This window comes from Solanum lycopersicum, chromosome 6, assembly GCF_036512215.1.
Source record: "Solanum lycopersicum chromosome 6, SLM_r2.1".
In the NCBI taxonomy this organism is placed as follows: domain Eukaryota; kingdom Viridiplantae; phylum Streptophyta; class Magnoliopsida; order Solanales; family Solanaceae; genus Solanum; species Solanum lycopersicum.
Genome location: NC_090805.1, coordinates 2120885 through 2142883, shown reverse-complemented (window position 1 = coordinate 2142883; position 21999 = coordinate 2120885). Strand labels below are relative to the sequence as shown.

Below are 21999 nucleotides of genomic sequence, written 5' to 3'. Positions count from 1 at the left end.
TATATCATTGGAAATAAAAAAAAGAAGTTATATTCATTTTATTTTTCAAATTCCTATAAAATTGTCTTTATGGTTTTAAAAGCTACGAATTATATCACGTAAAATTTAATCAACTTGAAAATCTTTCTATTTGTTGAAATAATCTAACCGTAGTGAAAGCATAACAACACTTTTCACTAGAATAAAAGTTCCAAATAGACAAAATTAACAATTTATTGAAATCGCGATTTAATCACATGACAATATCTATATAAAACTTCATGCTTGTTAGAGAATTTTTATACAATTTATCCTAACTATAGAGTATGTTCGGATTCAATTAGCAATGCATATGGTCTTGGACACTTAATTAAACTCTTGACGTGCGGTATCTACCTTCACCTTATTCTGCTCTCCTTAGCCGCAAAGGGTCAGTGAGGTCGACCTCGATCAATGAGATAGTTAGCATTTTCTTCGATAATTCTAAATAGTCGTTGTCACCAACCTTATATATAATTATTTTAAAAATATTTTTTCTTTTTTCATTTGCACATATAAAAAATGTTTATAAATAAGAAAGTGCTACCATTACACTGTAGTGGCCACCATTAGGCCTCAAAAAATTTGACAACTAATGAAAAAAAGTCAGAAGCAAGATTATAAAGAGTAAAATATATATAAAAAAGAATCTCTTAAATAATAAAAAATAAACTTAAAAAAATGTTTAAAATAATTTATCATTCCTAATATAATGGGATACTTCTGGTTATGAATGACCATTAATTCATTGCCATTGAATTGATGAAAATGTTGCTTTAACATCTTTTTTCCTTTGTGATGATTAAAGAGGAGTCAAACCTAATTTTCATTTTTAGGGTTTGAATCCATTTAATTTCTTGAAATGTTTTTGCACTTACAAATTCAAGAAAATACATTTGTTCACTTGAAATAAAAAATTCAAAATTTCCCAATTCTTTTATTTTGAGTTTCTACACATAATCAAATGATTGATTTTAGATGAAAATATCATATTCTTGATTATTTTTTTCACCTAAGTTGGGATCATGTCCACAAAGGTGAAAGGCCTTCTTAAAGGCCTTAGGTACATTTCTCAAGTTTTTGGTAAGTAAATTAATTTTTTTTTCAATTATTTCACATTTTCATTTGGGGGTAATTTTTAGATTATTCTAGAAAAATAGTTGTTTTATGACATCGTGAAATAGTTGAATTAACGATATATGAATCTTTCGTATTCATCATTTATGAGTGTTTTTTATATTCTTGAAAGGAGTGAAGATTGCGTAATTGTTTTGTAACGGTGTGAAATAGTTGAAAATAAACTATATGAATCCTTCCTAATCACGATTTCGGGGTACATTTAGATTATTGAAAGTGATTGTTTTGTGAAAAAGTTTGAGATAAATTATAGAAATCCTTGATATTCATCATTAAAGGGTAATTTTATTTAATAAAATGATTGTTTTTTATGACGGAGTGAATAGTTGAGACAGACTATATGAATCTTTGATATTCATCATTTGTTAGTATTTTTAGATTTTTGTAAAAATAACTGTTCTATGACGATAAAATAATTGAGATAAACTATATAAATTCTTCATATTCAGTCATTTGTATTTTTAGATACTTGAAAATGAACATAGTATATGACTAGTGAGCTAATAAGAATGTTAATTAGTTGAAATATTTTAATAATCGAGTATAGCTCGATTTTCAATAAGTTTTGAGATCGTCTATATGAATCATTTATATTTATTTTATTATTTGATGCAGATGAGGATAAAGAAAAAGATATACAAATTGGTTTTCCAACAGATGTAAAACATGTTGCACATATAGGATGGGATGGTCCATCAGTTGATAATCCAAGCTGGGTAAATATATACATATTTTTCTATTTGTCCTATTTTTGGTATTTATCGATTTTTATTTTATTTAAATTACTAAATTCACTAAAAGTGATGTATTAAATCGATTCTTTTTTAATGAATAAATCAAATTTTGATTTTTCTTTTTGATCTACTATTTGATTCATTATAGTCGCTATAAGAAATATACTGAATCGAACTACTGATTCACCAGAGTCATTAAAAAAGTATGTTAAATTGATTTTTTTTTAAACTAAACATTTATCTTATCTTAATGCTTGATTCACCATAATTATTGTTACAAGAAATATATTGAATCGATTCTTTTTAATAAATAAACTCGATTTTTTTATTGTGTAATCACCAATTTTTTTTTTATTATTTTTGACAGATGAAAGAATTTAAAGCACCAGGAGCATTTCAATCAGCACCTTTAATGCCTCCTCCTGGAGAACATAAAGAAAATCCTGATATTAAATGGGTTTCTGAAGGTGTGTTACATTTTGTTTTGCTCCTTTTATGACTTATTTTTTCGATGTAAATTTAAATTAGTCGAATCAAAACTCATGATGTGTTAATTAGACACACGTCATGAGATCAAATTATATTTTCTTTAAAAAACTTGTATCAAGTGTAGAAGGATAAAAGGGCGAATCCTTTTATTCACCGAGTTTCGAATCATATGACTGACCCTCAAGGATATCTTAATTATATATATATATATACACACACATGCGTGAAAAATATGAATGGTACATAACAAGGAACTAACGGTCAAAAACACACCAAACGTAGATATGTAAGTTTTCTACCTTAACTATCTGTTGTTCACTTTAATTTCCAACCTGAAATAGGATATAATCGTTCAGGATAGGTAAAGTGAACAACTGATATTTGAGGTATGTTTTTCAATGAATGTTTGGTGATAGTTTAGGTAGGAAACTCACGCACCTGATAGTTCAGATAAGAAACTAAAAAAAAAAAACGAGATACTTTAGATGTGTTTTAAACCCTAATTTAACTCTTGAAAGAAGATATGTATCATATAAAAGTACACCAACTCGAAACTTTAAATATTAGATTCACGTCGTGTTTTGCATTCTTTTTTACGCAATATGTTTCATGCAAATTGTAGATTCAAATAGAAGGTCAAGAAATGCAAATTCTTCACCACCCAAAGAAAAACAAGAGAAGCCAAGAACATCAAGGAGACATTCCACAACAGAAAATGGAAGCAATGAAAACTCTACAAACAAAGAGCCTGGAACCAAATCAAGGGGTTCAAGGAGACATCATAACAAGGACACGGCCGATGGGACCAAATCGAGTGATTCCTCGAGCAAAAACAACCCCGATATCCCTAAAAAATCGCGAAGAAAGAAGTCAAAGGAGGATGGTGGCTTGAATCGACCATCAAAATCTAAAGGCACAACACAAATTACAGAGTCAGGTCCTAAATCAGAAAATGAAAATAGTGAAATTTCTAAAGAAAAATAAGAGGAGCGAAAAAAATAACAACAATGTAATGTACTTAAAAAGTTTACATTTTTTTTTTGGCAGCTTAGTGAATTGCAAAACTATTTTTGAGACGACACAAAAGTTTATCATTCACAATTTGTAGAGTGTGTATTGTTAGAATGTGTACAATCTAACTTTTTTGATACTGTGTGTTTTCTAGCTTGCATGAGTCGATAGGTCAACGAAGGGAATATATATACATATACATATATATATATATATGAGATAGAAGATAATTTTGGGAGATATCTATGAGTCGATAGGTTAATAAAGAGCATATATAAGAAAAATCACAAACGTCAGGGCATTTTGGTCCTTTTTGTTGAAATATAGGTTTGAAAAGTTATTCATATTTTGGCACATTAGTGAGTTTCACAGCTAAAGTTATATTTGTATGATATGTAAGTCATGAGTTCGAATCGTGAAAACAATCAATAATACTTATACTTAGATAGACTATATACGTCACAAATTTTACGAGAATCATGGATGCAAATGATAGTGATGATAATTGAATTTTATAATTTTTAAAAATAATTCAATTATCATCACTATCTAGTCAACTGCCATATAGATAAAACTTAATTTTTATGTGAAATCAAATAATTACATATATTATAAAAATAAAAATGTGTAAGATGTCAACTTCTGAAAGTCAGATTAATATTGATATGATATTGTGGCTTTCTTGAGAACTCCCATATTTAATTATTAAACATTCCTTATTTTTGTTTATATACTAGACACTATTTAAAGATACAAGAATTGTTGAAAAAATTTTTGTTACAGTGCCCGAAAGATATGAAACATGTATAATTACCTAGGAAAACACACAAGATCTGTCCAAAATTATTTTGGCAAAATTGTTAAATTTTTTGATGGCACAGGAATAACGGAGGCTTATGAGGCAAGATGGAATGGTTGAAGGAGCGTTAGTAGTCAGCCACAAAACTCAAATAAAGGTAAATTTTTGAAAAATAACCACCTTGTCAGCACTGCGGAAAAGATTGACATCCTTCATATTAATGTTGGAAAAGACCAGATGCACAATGGAACATCTGCAAACAACTTGGTCATGAAGTTGTAATTTGCAAAAATAAAATTTCCAAAGGATGAAACAACTGTCCAAATTTGATTTTTGGATAATTGATAATGGTTGTACAAATCATATGACATATAAAAGAAATCTTTTAAAGAGTTTATTCCTATGAAAAACTAGTTATGAACACGTGTTTCGCACATGAGTCCTCTAAACACATTATTACGATATGAGTTATATATGTCAAAATCAAATTGTGATGATTATCACAAACTATTTTTTAAAAACACACAATTTAAAATAGATAATATTGTGTGTCAGATGATTAGACAATCAATTAATCTACAAGATTTGAACAACACAACTTCATTGAGTAATTAAAATTAAAACCAAATTAAATTTTATTGATATTAGGTCCAAACATGTAATATATTATTGTAAACAAAAATGATTAAATCATTCTAATTTGATTGCAGAAGGAAATTTCTACATACGTTACACACGATAGTTATCCGCAGTATATCATTCAATCATGTAATATATTATTTTGAACTTTTAAAAATATATATAAGCAGTGATTCATATATATACATACATATATATATATACACTAGAGAGGTAGTACGGGCCCAACATATAAGTTGATTTGTTCTCCGTAATTAATAAAGTATGCTAAATATTATTCAGATATATAACACATAAATTGTAAGGGAACAATTTATTCAAGTTATGTAGATGTATTAGTGAGAGGTATGATCAAGTAAGCAGAGACATAAATTCTATTGACTCTAGCATATGCAAACTATAGACAATGTCACCAAATCATCATGTAGTAGGACTAAAAAAATGTTAGCACAACTCGTGCTCAAAGTTGTTATGAACATTCTGCATTTACAGTTTATCATTCATATTGTATTGGTGTCAACAACTTCTGAACAATCCAATGTACTATGGAGAAAATCAACTCACTATATGTTGTTCCTGAAAATTATTGAAAAGTGAATACAGCAGAAATAAGTCGATAAAAGTTTCTGTTAAAGTCTATCAATTTTACTATTTTCCCAAATAGAGGATATAGACAACAAAAAGTAAGTTCCTTTTAAGAGTCTATTCCTTCTTTATCTGCTTGAACAAGTCATGTTTTTGTGTGACCTACAAATACCTTTTAGAGTACGCATCTGCTCAAGCCATCTCTTGGCAAAATTGGGATAGAAGTGAGACACAATCTCTATTGAAGATGAATTCATAAGAAGGTAATTTATAGATAGATTTATTTTCATTGTACTTTAGTATGCTATTTGTTTTACAATGCTCAACAAAAATGCTATTTAAATTACTGCACTTAGACATTGTAGCTTCTATATCTAACAAAATGATAAGAACCTTATAAGTTCAAGCAAATTAAAGATAATGATACAAAGGAATGGGTCAGATGTGCTTTGGCATTATCCTTACCTTTAACATTGATAATTTGAGTGTCTGACTTAGATAAAAACATGTTATAGCTACGTTTTATCCTTTCATTTCAATTTACTACTCGTAACTTAAGATTTTCAATTCAATAAATAAATAATTGAATAAGAATTTTTAAAGCAAAACTTGTCCCATTAAGGAAATGAATATCACCTAAATCATTTCCAAACATCATTAATCTCTTACTTTATGATCATCCTCTCAATTCTAGCATATTGTAATTATGAAGACGATAAAGTATCATGTTTTGATATCGTCTCCCAGTTTGCTAATACATCAGAAGTTGCAATTCAAACAATACAAAAATAACAGAAGAAATTTAGATCATACTAAAAGCATAACTTCTATCTAAGAATAACTACTAAATACTAAAACAACATCATCCAAAATAGAACACTATGGTTCCCTACAAATCTTAAAGCTTGAAAAAAGGGTGTAAAATTGTACTTGTAGGCTTGAAAATTAGAGAATCTGAAATCAATCATTTTTCTTGGTTTTTCTTGATCACTTACCTCACTCGGCAGTATATTTGTTAAAGCGAGTAAGGATCCAGATGTTCTAATTGGCAAGTATATCACACATTTTTGAATTACAAAGGAGTCAAATATAATAGTACACATAGTATCTATTAATACAAAGTTAAGGCAAAGTACCAAGGATTTGGTAACTCTTCATCTTCCATGACACGGGGACAATTAGAACAAATTCCTAAAAAATGGTTGGACATATAAGTGTATATATATATATATAAAATCTTTCCATCCATATCCACATTTTTTTACATATAAATTAAAGATAATCACCAAAAAAAGTAAAACTTACTTAATTGAAGTAGCACTATATACATTCTTAATATCTTGCCCCTTTCTTTCATAATTAGTTAGCAATGAAGTTAAAAGCATTTCATTAGCATCCTAAAAATATATTATTTTAATATAAAAGGACAACACCGTGGTTGGTCATAATGTCTTTTGTGGATCTGGGGATATGATGACACAATTGTCAAAATGAAGCATCATAAGCTGCTAAATTATATATAAAAGAAATTCAAAAATTTATTCGCAGATAAAATCATAACATCAAGTAGCATTAGATAGTTGAAAGTAAGATATTTCAACTTACAAAATTAATTAAGCAAAGCTTGAAGAAACCGTTAAATTGAACCTTTGATCAAATAAAGAGAACTAACTGAAACGAGATAGGAAACGGATAAAATAATGTATTAAAAGAAGATTTCCTTGTTCGGTGTAAAGTAATTTTATACAATACCCATTAAATGTCGTGGTGCTGCAAAACACAAGTATGTGACTTCTTCAGCTGTCGTGCCATGCCCAAGTGCTATTTTTCTTCCATCATCTGAAACAAAATACAATTAGTTTAAAAGAATCACGTCCTCTTATATGTTATCCAAATATCACTTTCATATAGCCTTGTAAAGTTGTATATATACCATTCACAAATTTTTACCCAACATTTAATAGTAGGTCCATTCTCAGCCTCGATAAAGTCCATCTTGTTGCAATAGGAATGAACAACAATATATTTTCATAAACACTTCATGAGTAAATTATTTTTTTCCTTCATCTATTTATTTCTAGGGCTACTATTTTCTTGTCTAATGTGACATTGTCCCACTTTATTAGATGTATTGCCTTGTTCTGTCTGTTTCTTTATCATTTTTCCCACTTCTCATTCTGTCTCTTTCATAAAACTTGTATGTCATATTGATAGCACGGGGAAGACATACATCAAATAAATACTACTTCCTCCGTTTCGTTTAAAAAAGAATGACCTAATTTGACTTGAAACAGAATTTAGGAAAAGAAAGAAGACTTTATAATATCGTGGTTCTAAATTAAAATTATGTCAAATGTAACTACCATTTAATCTTGTACATCTTAAACATTTGTAGTCTTAAACATGTCAAACCACGTGAAAAGTTAAAGTTAAAAGTGTTGCCAAAAAAGGAAAGGCGTCGTTCTTTTTTAAACAAACTAAAAAGAAAATATGATCATTTTTTTTAAACGGAGGGAGTACTATATATTAATTAGCACTATATTTCTTTCCATAGTTTAAAAATTTCTTGCCTAAGTTAATATAGAATTAGGCAACATAATTAAAATGTCAACACTTAGTCTATTTGGCCAAAAAAAGATAATTTCCAATTTAACAACAATATCATCATATTGAATCATCACTTGAATCTAAATGCGAAATTCAGTAGACAAAACAGTAAGGAGTTAAAATTTGAAACTTATAGCACCACATGCTGCTACCATCAGTGCATTTCCTATAACTATGAAATGCCAAAATAATATTGATACATAGCTTATAATTTTGTATCTCAAAGAAATGATAGAATTTACTCATTCAAATGGAGAAACAGAATATGCGCTATGCACGCACCTTACAGTCAGCAGAAGAAATCATATCATTCGTATCATTCTTGACACAATCCAAAAACTGAAGGCATACTGCGTGCGGCCTGCAAGAAACAACAAAAAGAACATAGCAAAAGATCACTTGATATATCATTGTGAAAAATAAATATAAATGCATAAAATTAGAAGTGTTTTACAATCGTTTGTAACATTAATAATGTCATCCAACATGAGTCATACATTAACTTTCTTTTTCACATCTATCAAACACCTCCCGGAGGAGCAAAAATAATTAATTTGGAAGACTATTTCAAAATTTTCTATAGATTCATGGACATTATCTATTTAATTTACATGGAATAACAAAAAATCATTTTGCAAGAAATAAGAAACAAAAGAGTTGATGGTAAAAAGCTCCTAAAGTGTCCTTATATTTTAGTTTCATTATTGAAGTACACCGCCAACTATTTATCAAAACACCCATCAACCATAGAAAAACACTTCTCCTAGGTGAATCGATGATTGATATTTCAGCTAAGAAACTCAGACACACACATGATAGTTTAGATAAAGTTTTCAGCCATCACTCCAAAAACAAATAAGCAAAAAAGCAAAAACGGCAAATATGACTTTCCTGTTTTGATATACCTAATTCCACTTGTTTCTAATATCCTTGTATAGTTGGTTGTGGAGATTATCAAATTCACCAATTTGACAATTATCACATGAAGGCACACTAATCTGACAAAGAGTTGTGCACCATAAATGGGTGACTATGTCGAGTTGATGTGATTTCTCTATGTCTGATTCAAAATTTTGAGAGAATAGTAAGTGATAATGCAATTATATTTGACCATATCATTTTCATTTCTTCATATTTTTGTTGCTACAGACTCACTTGTCACATGTAATTTTTGGGCATTTCTTCGTATTCAGCAAACAGAGGTATATATATAAATGCATTTTCTAAGATCAAAGGTCCTCCATCAGAACCATATACAGAAATAGATTTATATAAAGCGAAGATGCTGAAAGCATTAGTTTCTAAAGTAATCCAAATCGATAATTCAAGTTTAGGTATTTGTGCTCAATTTCTATCCTTTTCTTTCTTCTCCAAGTACATGCAAAAGGCTACATAAAAAATTACAAATTGAAAGAACACCCACATCCAAAACAAAGCGGAAGAAACACTACATTTCAATAACAAAAATTACCAAAAAAATTGAGATACAAAATAGAGAAAGTAGAAAACGGAAGCAACAACAACATCCAATCAAGTTTTTACCACAACTTGAAAAAATTTGAAACCCATCAAATGAAAAAATTGAAAAAGATTCAGACTCATCAAATGAAAAAATTGACAAAAGGTGATCAATCATAGACTAAAAAGAGAAGAAAAAAGGTAAGAGGCAATGCATACCTAAGATGACTCAAGTTTTCCTGAAAATTTCAAATGAAGTCTTCGAGTCATTTCACAAGAGTATTTGTTCTTAAAGTTCATATGAAAGGGTACTTGTTGGGTTGTACTTGGTCTAAACGTAAATAATGGAATAACAAAATAAAGTAGTACAATTTAACTTTTTTGTGGTACAACTTTTATATATATATATATATATATATATGGAAAATAACTAAAACGCTTACATAATAAGATTTAGCTACATATATATCAAACATTTATATCTTTTGTATGAATTGTTTTTATACATGATGTATTAACACCTTGAGTTTGAAGGGAGAGATTTACTGCCTTACATCCCAAATTCTGTGAGAGTCTTGGTTAATCGAGAGTCAATTAGATTAATTTTACGAAGCTAAATTGGATCAATTTAACTCAATATTATAAAATAAAAAAATAAATATTCAAAAAATTATACAAGAAGTATTATAAGTTGTAATTTTAACATATTCATTAAAGTTCATATGATTTAAATTTCAAGAAATGAAAAATATCAGACTAATTGAGACGGAGAAACTATACTTTTTCAAATATATGTGAATTATCATAACAATTTAGTATTTGATGTTGTAACATTATTCTATTCTTCCTACCAGATTATTGCGAAAGCTCTTGTGAATCTTGTTCTGCAATCAAATAGGTTTTACAATTGTAATAAGAAGAAAACATGAATAATGATGAAATACGGAAAAAGTAACAAAAATTATAAACCCAACATAATATTTTTAAACGATGCAGTTCTTAAGTTGTAGGTCTTTTTGGGCATTTATACAAATAAGATATAAAGCAAAACAATAGGAAGAAGAATGAAAAAAAAGAAGAAGAGAAACTAAATAAATAAAAAACCTAGCTTTTAAGAGTGTGTATTTATATTTTTTCCATAAATATATAAGAATATTGTTTAATAGAAAATAATAGTATTTATTTATAATTAATGTGTACATTTTTGTTCATCAATATAATGACATTATAAGGACATTTTGATAATTCAACTTTTGACTTGGAGGCTTCCCAACTTATAATATAATATGATATGCTGAAGACAAAACAATGTCAGTTTAGGTTTATACATTATAAGAAATATGAATTAGTTGATATTTAGGGTGGAAAAAACTTGAAAATGATACTTTTTTTTTTCTTCATATTTTGACATTTTCTAAATTTCGAGATTCAAACAATATCTTTGATTATAAATTTTATATTGTATATAAAAATAATAATTCTCTTTGTTTTATAAAGAATTATTTGATTTGACTTGGGACGGAGTTTAAGAGTATAAAGAAGACTTTTGTATCTTGTGGTCCTAAATTAAAATTAGGTTAAATGTAGAAAATTGTCTTTTGATCTTGTGGCCTTAAATATGTCACGTGAAAAACTGATTTTAATATATTATCAAAAAAGAAATAGGTCATTCTTTTTTAAACAGATTAAAAAAAAAAGAAAATGTTCTTTCTGCTACGAAGAAAGTATATTATTAGGTATAGAGTAAGACTTGGATTACTAGTAAACGCTTCTTCAAAAATGACCTTCTTGAGTTTTCAACTGTTTTCGTCATTAAAATAGCCTTTTGTCGCTCTCCTGAATAAAAAAATTACTATCAGACCGCTTACGATATAAAATAATAATTGTAATGAAAAAACAATTCCACTATTACAAGTGGCAAAACTTGGCAATTTTCGAAAGTTTATTAAATTACACATTGGTCCCTTTTGTAAGATCTTTTTTTCAAATCACACCCATACTTTTTCCTTTACTTCATTTCTTTCCTCATAGTAGTAGAATCTTCTTCTTCACTATTTCATGCCATTTGCGATATTCTCGTCTTTTCTACGCAAAACCCATTTCAAATATCGTTACAAAATACCCAAATCACAATTCAAATTAACAAAATTGAAAGATTTTGTGGGATTCTTGATTTTGATTAAGAATCAAAATCATTGAATTTTCAGATTTTGTGAATCATGGAGTTTGAGAAATTTGTTCAGAAAAGAAGAGAAAAAGGGAATTAATTTGATGTTTTGTTGGATTATTGATTGATTGATAATTGAGTTGTAACATAAACCCATATTACCAAAGTTGAGAATTTTACTATAAGAAGAAAAAAAAGTGAGAAAAAGGGTGTGTTTGGTTTGATGTTTTGTTGGATTATTGGTTGATCATTGAGACTCATATTTTGCGAAGTTGAGAATTTTACTATTAAGAAGAAGAAAGTGAGAAAAAGGGTGTGTATTGTTGGATTATTGGTTGATCATTTTGAGACTCATATTTTGCGAAGTTGAGAATTTTACTATTAAGAGGAAGAAACTGAGAAAAAGGGTGTTTTTGGTTTGTTGTTTTGTTGAATTATTTGTTGATTAGAGAATCCACAGAGACCCAAATCACTATTTTAATCTAGGGACTCTGTGAGTTTTGCAAAGTTGCCTAAAAGAGAGAAGAAAGTGAGATAAGGAGTAGGGATTTTGTTGAAGATTTTGGTGGTTGTTAGTTGATCAAAGAATACCCTTTTGATCAAAATGGAATTTTGATTTTTGCAAATAAAAAATATGGGAAGTGCTCATCACCGTTTCCATTATTCTTCAAATAGTGAAAAGTAAGATTCCTTAAGCACTTCTTTCTTTGCTTGTGCATTGTTAGTTGGTATATAATGATGGGTCCTGAGTTTGTTTATCCTTATTTTAGGCTTCTAATTAACACGTAATAGTTGATTATACTTGAATCTTTTTGGTTATGAGTTCCTTCGCTTTCATCCTTATTGTGTTGTTTGGAGTTCAAGTTCATGCCCTGTAGGAATGGTTTGAGTTATTGGTTGATCATAGACTACCCTTTTGATCAAAATGGAATTTTGATTGTAAATAAAAATATGGGAACTGATCTGGCTGTGTTATGTTGTTTTCACAACTATATCCTTCATTCTTAAACAGTGAAAAGAAAGATTCCTCAACCCCTTCTTTCTTTACTTGTCCATTGTTGGTTGGTATATGATGGGTCCTGAGTTTGTGTATCCTAACTTTAGGTTTGTGATTATTGCATAAAAGTTGGTTCTGGTTGAATTTTCTTAGTTATGATTTCCTTGGGCAAACGAGTTAAACTCATTGTTGTTGGTGTTGCTTGCTGTTAAAGCATCGTGAGGGAGTTGGTACAATATGGAGAATGATAATTGGGTCAATAAGCCGGGGAAGGCACAGAAAGGTTTGAAGTTGAGGAAGATGATGAAGTGCTTCTGCTCGGGCGAACAATTACAGATAGGTGACATGGTTCCATTGCCTGATTCCCCTGCGACTAAGGATTACAGAGCAAGTGTCCGCTCATCAAGAGCCGGAGATATTGGCAATATTGAAGAGGCTGAATCATCTTTGCGCGAGAGTGGTGCTTTGAATTATGAGGTATCATATTAAGTTTGTCTTTTGTATAGTGTCCCATCTCATCCTAAACCCTTTTAAGTTTCAATGGGCATGAATTACAATCATTATTCATCTGACAGTTAAACTTCATCTAATTTCTAGGAAGCAAGGGCATTGCTTGGAAGATATGAGTACCAAAAGGGCAACATAGAGGCTGCTCTACATGTGTTTGAAGGGATAGATATTGCCTCAGTGACTACTAAAATGAAAGTCACCCTTGCTAATAGAGCTCAAATTCAAAAGAGACGTTCCCAGAAGTATGATACACCACCAATGTCCATACATGCTGTGAGTTTGCTCCTGGAAGCAGTCTTTCTCAAAGCAAAATCATTGCAGGCTCTTGGGAGGTTTAAAGGTTAGACTATACATGGTAGTTTTTCAGTTCACTTTTTGTAATAAACATTATTTCATACATGGGTTCAAACATAGCAAAATGAATTACAACAATTCATACAGCTAAAACTGACAAGCTTTGCATTGAGGCGTAGTAGTTATGTGCTAATATCTATGTTTACGTGTTCCAATATGATCATTTTCAGTTAGGACATCTTTGTTCAGTATGCTAAAGTTAGTGTAATGTTATCAATCGTGTTTCTTTGCAAATTTTTTTATATGTAACAGTTTAGTTCAACTATTTTGAAGTTTGCACTGGCTCTCTTACATTACTGTATCCATCCTCAGGGCCTTCCATGGGACAATGTGAATTATTATCTATTTTTGTTGATTGCTAGTGCTTGTTTAATTCATATTTTGGTCTTATTTATTCTTTTAAATCACATGTTAATTTCTCCAAAATGATCTGGTTAAATTCATACTTTGGCTTTTTAGCTAGATATCTCACTTGTAGCCAGGGTAGTATGAGAATAGCATATGTTACTTCTAAGAAACCTTACAAGCATACATCTCTCCTGAAGCAGTTCTTTTTACATTCTTACGATGCCGTGTTTATATGTGATTGTGAATACAGCGTGATTAGGAATTACATGGACCCGAAAGCTCATAAAGTGCAAGTTTTCGACATCTTCATCTGATACATTCTCCAAATATTTTTGCAGAAGCTGCTCAATCATGCACTGTTATTCTGGATATTGTTGACTCTTCATTACCAGAAGGCTTGCCTGAAAACTTTGGTGCTGATTGTAAATTGCAGGAGACTCTCACCAATGCTGTCGAGCTGCTTCCTCAATTATGGATACTTGCAGATGCTCCGAAGGAAGCAATTATGTCATACCGCCGAGCTCTTCTTCGTCAGTGGAATCTTGATGTTCAAACTAATGCAAAGATTAAAAAAGAGTTCGCGATTTTTCTTCTATACAGCGGATATGAATACAATCCCCCTAGTCTCAGATTCCAAATGGACAGTTCATTTGTTCCCCGAACCAATATAGAAGAGGCCATTCTTCTCTTAATGATTTTATTGAGAAAGGTTACTCTACAAATTATAGAGTGGGATCCTTCGATTTTTGACCATCTCTCTTACGCATTATCTATCTCAGGTGGCCTATGGGCTCTGGCAAACCAAGTAGAAGAGTTGCTTCCTAGGAATATAGATCTGTGTGAAAGGCATCATATGTTAGCTCTCTGTTATTACGGAAAAGGAGATAATTTCACCGCCTTGAACTTGTTGCGGAAACTATTGAGTAGTGCCGAGGATCCCACTTGTGTTCCAGGTTTGTTACTGGCTTCAAGAATCTGTGCTGAAAGCTTAGAATGTGCAGAAGATGGCATAAATTTTGCTCGTAGAGCCATTGAAAGCTTGCAAGGTAGATGCAATCACCTGATGGGTGTTGCAAACTATGTATTAGGTCTTTCACTTTCAGCACAGTCTAGAGCAGCGATGACAGATTCTGAGAGGTTTAGGATGCAATCAGAGGCACTTCAATCCTTGGAATCTGCTGGGAGACTGACGAAGATGAATGACTCCAATGTCATTTACCATCTTTGTGTAGAAAATGCGGAGAAAAGGAAGTTGGATACTGCACTCCATTATGCAAAGTGCTTTGTTGAATTGGAAGGTGAGTCTACTCTGAAGGGGTGGATGCTGTTGGCTCGGGTGTTATCAGCTCAAAAAAAGTTTCCAGAAGCTGAAACTATCATTGATGCAGCTCTAGATCAGAGTGGAAAGTGGGATCAGGGAGCTTTGTTGAGAACCAAAGCTAAGCTCCAAGTTGCACAAGGCCAAGTGAAAAATGCTATAGGAACATATGTTCAGCTTCTTGCTGATCTTCAGATCCAGAGAAAAAGCTTTGAATTGGAGGAAAATCTCAAGGTAAGTCAATTGTCCTTATGAGTTGAATGGACCATTTTTTAGAATGCATCATTTCCATGTTGGGTGCTTGAATAGCCTGTAACAGGGTTACAAATGAAATAACCATAACTATGTCAGAATAAATGAGTAGAATTCACGCTGCTTCTAAGGAGCATTTGTTGATGAGGCAGCTGTCAAGCTAGAAATGAGTCCAGAATGGTATAGGTTAGTACCATGTCTATGGGAAAAGCTATAGAGTTAACCTTATTTCACAGATCAAAAGTCCCTTGGGGGAAAATTTGAATGTATGCAATGGATTTATTCCAGAGAACTGACCTGTGGCTGAACATATATACATGTGTTGTAGCTTCCAGGAACATATTTCCTTGAGATGACTTTAAGATTTAAGTCTACATTGAACTAATTTTGCTCTTGCAAACATTTTGAATCGGGGAGTAGGGGTAGTCAAAAGCATAACCGTTTCTATTGAAGCCCAACTGTCTGATAGGACCTTCAAAGTTTTACGTATGGTTCAAATGGAACGGTCACTTTTGGGGGGTTGGGGAAGGAAAGTGGGGTTAGGTTCGCTTTATAAGATTCTTTATGTCTTTTACCGGTAGAGGCAATTTTTATATGTTGGCTGTATTCTCCCATGCTGCTAACAAGTTTTCATTAGATGGAAGGATTCAAATTAACTCTTTAGTTTCTTATAGACTTGGTGGTAGGTGGAAAGTATCTGTCGATCCCTAGAATAGAGATGTATCAAGTTAAAAAATTAATTTGAAGTTGGTACACTAACTTGAACATTCGACTGATTAGTCCTTGCTTGCCATTTATTTCATCCACCATCATGGAGTTCTTTATAGTTTATTAACCCAGTCGTTGACGATGAGGTTTGCAAAGAGATTGAAAACAAAGAGACCATGCTACCTGAACCACACATGCTTAAACTATTGTTTTTAAGCAAGCAGATCTTAATCCGCTGTTTCCGCGCTCTTCTTTTGCTCTTTAATCTGCAACAAAGCTTGCAATTTCGACTCTATCCTTCTCTCTTACGAATCTCTTTGTTATCTTGTGTGCTACCCCTTTCTACCCCCTTATGTAAGTGTGATCATTATTGTATTTTATTTTGAAAAAGAAAGAAGATATGGTGTTTGATGATCATTTATGTAACAGAAGGAGAAAGACTTCAATAGAACCATGGAGCTGGAAACCTGGCATGATCTTGTTTCCATCTACATTAAATCATCCCGGTGGCAAGATGCAGAGTTCTGTCTTTCCAAATCTGACGCCATTAGTTGTTATTCGGCTTCTAGATTGTATATTGCTGGTAGATATGTTTCACACTCATTTTCTCCTCATGCATTGCTTAGCGCTTACTATCCTAACGTATCACAGATGCTACATTTTTATTGTTATAATATTCATGAGAAAGCAATAAAAGGTTATTACAGTCTGTATGCAATATAGAGTCATTTGGCTATTTCTTATATATGAAAGCCAAGGAAGAAAACAGATGTGGCAGATATGTTAATTTTAGCTTTGTGATCCCATAGGCTTTGCATTTTATTACTGGTATCCTGGGAAATTTTAAACGTCCCAAGAGTTCTGCAATAGCTCTACCAGTATTGTATTCCTGTTTGATACAGACATATATTGCAATGTCTTCAGAGGTCTATTCTTTCCTCTTAAATTAACATAATCTGGTAATATGGAAGTGATAGTAATACCTATATTCCATGGGACTTTGTCAGACCCCTGGGAGTGACTCTTTCTATTGGCTCAATTTTTTCTGTGTGGCTAATCTGTCGATTAGCTATGCTCAGTTTTTCGTCGTTGGTATCAGATAATCTACAGCAGATACCTGATTTCTCAGAGAAATTGTGAGTAGAATGTCGATTGGTTCTTCCATGTCACCCGTCACCCCTGGTTGTGCATGTATGGATGTTGGAGGATGAACCTACTTCTTTTCCACCAGTTTCTTCTACGTAATTAGTTTTTGCTTCAGACATCAAGAGTCATCTTTGAAGTTACAAGGTTTTGTTTATGTAGTCATCACATATTTGTTATGTGGGCTAGCTACCGGCTTTATAGTGTACTTACTCCCTCCTTAGCATCTAGATGGTCAGGGTGCTTTTAATTCTAGTTCCTATCATGTACTCAGAACTTCTACGATGTTTCTCGGGCTACAAATGATAATGTTTACTCTATGTTGTAGCATTATGAACATGCTTCTAAGCTTGCCATTTTGATGATGTATTGTATTATGCAGGCTTGCTTCATCAGTCAAAGGGCCTTTACAAAGCTGCATTAACAGAATACACAAACGCTCTTGCTGTTGATCCGTCTCACGTGCCAAGCTTAATATCAACTGCAGTGGTGCTTAGGCAGCTTGGTAACCATTCTCCTGCAACTCTTGTGAGTTATCTGAGAGAAGCACTGCGACTTGATCAGACGAATGTTGCTGCTTGGCATAATCTTGGCCTGATTTACAAAGAGGAAGAAGGTTCAGCAATTAAAGCAGCTGAGTGCTTTGAAACAGCTTGGTTTCTGGAAGAGAGTGAGCCTGTTGAACCTTTCAGATGACTACCTGTTTGTACATATACAACATTTGAACAGATTGCTCAAATCCAGGTGATTCCAAATTATTCAGAATAGAGAAATTTTTGTCAAGAGAGGAAGTTTACTCTTTTCGTGGGAAGAATTTTCGGCAAAAGTTAGATTACGGTTTTTACCCCTACATCAAATATAAATGTTATAAATCATGAATACATTGAATATTAAATAGCAAATCGTACATGAATTAACCATCATAAAATCTCTTGAATGTGCATTTGTACTGTATTTTGTTGGATTAAGTTGATGAATTTTTTGTTTTGTTAATCTTCCAATCTTCATGAAATCTTTCTTGAACTTCTGAAAATGTTTAAATATACCCCTCTTGGGTTAAAAATAACCCTAAATCTTTTTGGCTCACTATTTCTTTTTCTTAAAACTCTATCTATTGTGTTGTTGCTAGATTTTGGTGGCATGTAGAATAGGAGAATCAGGTGTTGGCAATATTATGTACAAGTTTTTTTGTCATGTACTGTATTGATCAAGGAAACAAACTTAAATCAATTGTGTGAGAATCACAAAGTTACTAATTCATTCTTGACTATCCACAGAATGTAGCAATGTGTGTGTAAATATTATAGACAGATATGATGATATGATGTGCTGGATAGACTTATGCACACTCATTACTTGGATGATATCTCACAATTGAATTTACTCAAAGATTTAAAAGAGCAGAAATAGTAGAACAAACAAAGAAAACTAATTACTTTACATATCAATGAACTTGCATGACTATCAAGTACCTATGTTTTAAAGATTTCAAACAAAATCATCAAGCGTTCCATTAGCACAGAACAATAATTAACAGAACAACCGATAAATCATCTTTCCACAATCAAGATCTTTTTCCCTAACTTGTTTGGGATTGAGGCATAGTTGTTGCAATACTATCTTCACCGTGTGTTCTCACGGCGTCTCACATAACGTGTTCGGTCGTTATATCTGGGTCTGTCTTGAGCTCTCTGGGGTACTGGCTCCACTCTCTTTTGTCTTTCAGGTGATCTTTGAACTATCTCTCCGTTCACAAATAGCTCAGCTGACAGACAGTCATCAGATTAGAAAAGATGTTAGGGATATCAGGACATGTTTAATATTTTCAAATTCCTTGTTTCAATGGAAAAAACCATATGTGCAACAAATATTTGGGCAAGAAGTATGAGATGCTGGTGTTTACTTTTTTTTTTTTTGAAGTAGTAAGTTGTTTCATTACCGGCATCAATAAGATGCAAAGAGTACAAAAGTAGATATGCTGGTGTTTACTTCACTTCCTATCAGAGAAAAATAAGGTTGAAGCATCGTTGATTGATTGATTAAGCATAAACAATAGGATCTCCTAAACACATATGTGACAAGGAAGCTGAACATGCACATAAGTAGGACTAGGGATGGGGGTGGGAAAAGCCAATTAGATCAAAGCGGTTAAAACACTTCCTTCTTATTATCGCTATAAAACACTGATTAAACCCTCCAGTAGTTCCAATATAAAAGGAGATCATCTCTTTTTAAAGAACCTTGTCTGCGATGGACCTTTAGTTGGATGGAACTACTTGAGGGTTTAGTCAGTGTTTTACAGCGATAATAAGAAGGAAATCTGATACTTCTATATAGGAGGGGTTTCATCTTCTATATGACAAGGAAATCTGATACTTCCGAGCTTGCTTTAGTAGCAGAAACACAATACACCATCAGTAAGCAGCCTAGAATAATTATTGATCAAATCCCAACAGAGACGAAAAACACTAGGTGATATCTTCCTAACTGCCTAAGCCTTGGTAAGGAAACTACCCGATAGAGCGAGGTAGCAGGTAAACGTTAGAATAGTTGAAGAGCACGCAATGGTCTGGAAGGATTATAGCTTGGAGAAAAGAGAAATAAGGATCATAGCTTGGAGACACATTGTGAACAATTGCGATAGCTTAAATAATGACACATTGCGGCTAGTTTTTGACCCATGATAGCATGCAGGGTAAAAGGAAACATCTAGCCGTGTAGGATTTACCACAAATGAATATAGACCAGAATTCAGCAATTTAACTGAGAGGTGTCAAAATATATTTTGAAAAATAAATAGGCACGTGTAAAAAATAAGGGGAGCCAACATATAGTATTTATACGTAAAACTAAAACTAAACCTAGCTACAATGTAATTTTCTGACGAATTGACACCCCTTAGCATAAAAGTGCCTCTGCCATTAGACCAGATACAAATCAAGAAAAGCTCGTATTTTGCTTCTAAAACAGGAATGTCAGCAGAAGGAAAAGATGTACCTCCATAATCCTTGTTCTCAGGATCGACATATGAATCTGGTAGGACAAAGAGAACACCAGGCAAACCTGTACAGATTTCAAAGAATACAGTCTTTAAGAAACATGGTGACTGGCATAATTAAACTCTCGCTTACAGAATCAGTAAATTGATACACACACTAACCTTCAAGCTTATTCGATGTCTCCTCATCAATCTCACATCCAAAACCGAAGTATCTTTCGCATGAAACATTGTATATCTTCTTCTTGGCCTCTTCTTCACTATTTAAACAAGAGACAACCTAATAAATTAGAATTTGCTATCTCCAGGAAATATTTTTTTCATTTTTAGAAACAGAGCAGCTAAGACCCAAGTGGGATAGCATAGTGCAGATCGAAGATTACAACTAAATAGTTGCAGAGTATTGCTACTAAACTATCTATCTGTTTTATTATTTCTGTGTAACCGACAATGGCCCATGGCGTACGGTTCGAAACTCGGTGGATAATAGGCCTGTCCCACTACCCCTCTCTACTTTTTTCTATATAACCAAGGAATCCCCAAGGGCCAAATATGCACTGTTCAAAACTTGGTGGATAATGAACCTCTCCTTCTACCCTTCTCCACTTTAGTACCAGATTTCTATCCACTATGCCACAAGGTTCGAACCCATAACATGCACCTTAGCTCACACATCAGAAGCTTAGCTCTTACCACCGAAGCCTTGAGGGCAATCCATTTGCTTCATTTCATATGGTGGTGTTGACTAAGTATGGAGTTTGAGATGTAAATTTGACTTATATAGTTCATATATAATGACAAAACATCCCTTTGACAATAACTACAACAAAATAGCACAATAATTGAGATAACAGAAATCAATTAACAATAAACTACAAGCCTAATACTAAAACTATCAGTGTGAAAAGATAAGCAAGGCAACAATCAACTAGATAGTGACTTTCTACCAACAAAATTATTGAATTAAGCACTTGAAAAAAAGGTAGGAGAAGCAAAAACTACCTCCCAACTACTTTAGCCAATGTTTGTATGTAACAATCAATCATCTGCTGTTTAGTAGCACCTTCACCTCCGGGCTTATCCATAACTATAAGCCAGTGTTCGTAATCACACCCGGGGAAAAGCGGAGCCATCTCAGTCGGTGGACGGTCGCCGTAGTTCGACCCGGAGTTCAGTGGCGAGTATGCGGACCGGTTAGCTTTGCACACGATAGTATTGACCCGACCCGAATTTGGATTCTCGACCCGGATGGAATGGAGGATGGAGTTGCGGCGGAAAGTGGATGAACGGCCGGCGAAATTTGTTGGTTTAGGTACTGGGATTGATAAGGACAGTTCGCCAGCGGCGAGATATACGGAGGTCGACGGGAAGGGAGTGGCTGAGCCGGCCATCATAGCTGCTGCTGTAGTGAGCATTGTGGTGAGAGAGAGAGGATAAGGGGAGGGTTTAGTGGGTTTAAGAAATGAAAAAGGAAAAAAAAAGGATAATATTAAGGTAAAAAAGTATATTTATAACAAAACAAATAATACGATAATCGAATTACGATAAAAATTGGCTAATATCATAAATTGAATAATAAAAATTTATGAGAATAATACTAATATTAATGATAGGAAAGGAGAATAAAATATGATGCTTTAAACTACCATCAAATTTATCAAACACTGAATAAGATAATGTTCAACAAATTATTAATATTTTTAATTTATTTTGTGATCTCACGTTGT

The 21999-nt window shown here is 32.4% G+C and overlaps 3 protein-coding genes and 1 long non-coding RNA gene across 7 annotated transcripts; 2 read left to right on the top strand and 2 right to left on the bottom strand.

Annotated features, from left to right (window-relative positions):
• Positions 1-757: 757 nt before the first annotated feature.
• Positions 758-3528, top strand: LOC101265031 (CRIB domain-containing protein RIC6-like). The gene is made up of 4 exons (XM_004240436.5): positions 758-1101; positions 1771-1871; positions 2257-2356; positions 3001-3528. Exons 1-4 carry the CDS (start codon positions 1044-1046, stop codon positions 3360-3362), a joined length of 621 nt encoding a protein of 206 aa, XP_004240484.1. The 5' UTR covers positions 758-1043; the 3' UTR covers positions 3363-3528.
• A 934-nt stretch (positions 3529-4462) lies between these two features.
• Positions 4463-9836, bottom strand: LOC104647778 (uncharacterized). 3 transcript variants are annotated; one of them, XR_011221620.1, is made up of 5 exons: positions 9697-9836; positions 8302-8380; positions 7165-7251; positions 6049-6603; positions 4463-5403 (listed from the first exon to the last, which is right to left on the bottom strand). It is a non-coding gene; the product is annotated as an uncharacterized lncRNA (long non-coding RNA). The 3 variants fall into 3 exon arrangements; XR_011221619.1 differs by lacking the exon at positions 6049-6603; XR_003247091.2 differs by lacking the exons at positions 4463-5403; positions 6049-6603 and having other exon boundaries at positions 6914-7251.
• A 1492-nt stretch (positions 9837-11328) lies between these two features.
• On the top strand, positions 11329-18202 carry LOC101264727 (protein NPGR2). Of its 2 annotated transcripts, XM_004240435.5 has the most exons (6): positions 11329-12325; positions 12856-13118; positions 13239-13491; positions 14192-15405; positions 16561-16714; positions 17657-18202. In XM_004240435.5, exons 2-6 carry the CDS (start codon positions 12879-12881, stop codon positions 17968-17970), a joined length of 2175 nt encoding a protein of 724 aa, XP_004240483.1. In that variant the 5' UTR covers positions 11329-12325; positions 12856-12878; the 3' UTR covers positions 17971-18202. The 2 variants fall into 2 exon arrangements, with proteins under 2 accessions (XP_004240483.1, XP_010321818.1); XM_010323516.4 differs by lacking the exon at positions 16561-16714 and having other exon boundaries at positions 11488-12325.
• Positions 18203-18684: 482 nt separating this feature from the next.
• LOC101264429 (multiple organellar RNA editing factor 2, chloroplastic) lies at positions 18685-21883 on the bottom strand. The gene is made up of 4 exons (XM_004240434.5): positions 21275-21883; positions 20435-20532; positions 20272-20337; positions 18685-19039 (listed from the first exon to the last, which is right to left on the bottom strand). Exons 1-4 carry the CDS (start codon positions 21685-21687, stop codon positions 18897-18899), a joined length of 720 nt encoding a protein of 239 aa, XP_004240482.1. The 5' UTR covers positions 21688-21883; the 3' UTR covers positions 18685-18896.
• Positions 21884-21999: the final 116 nt, after the last annotated feature.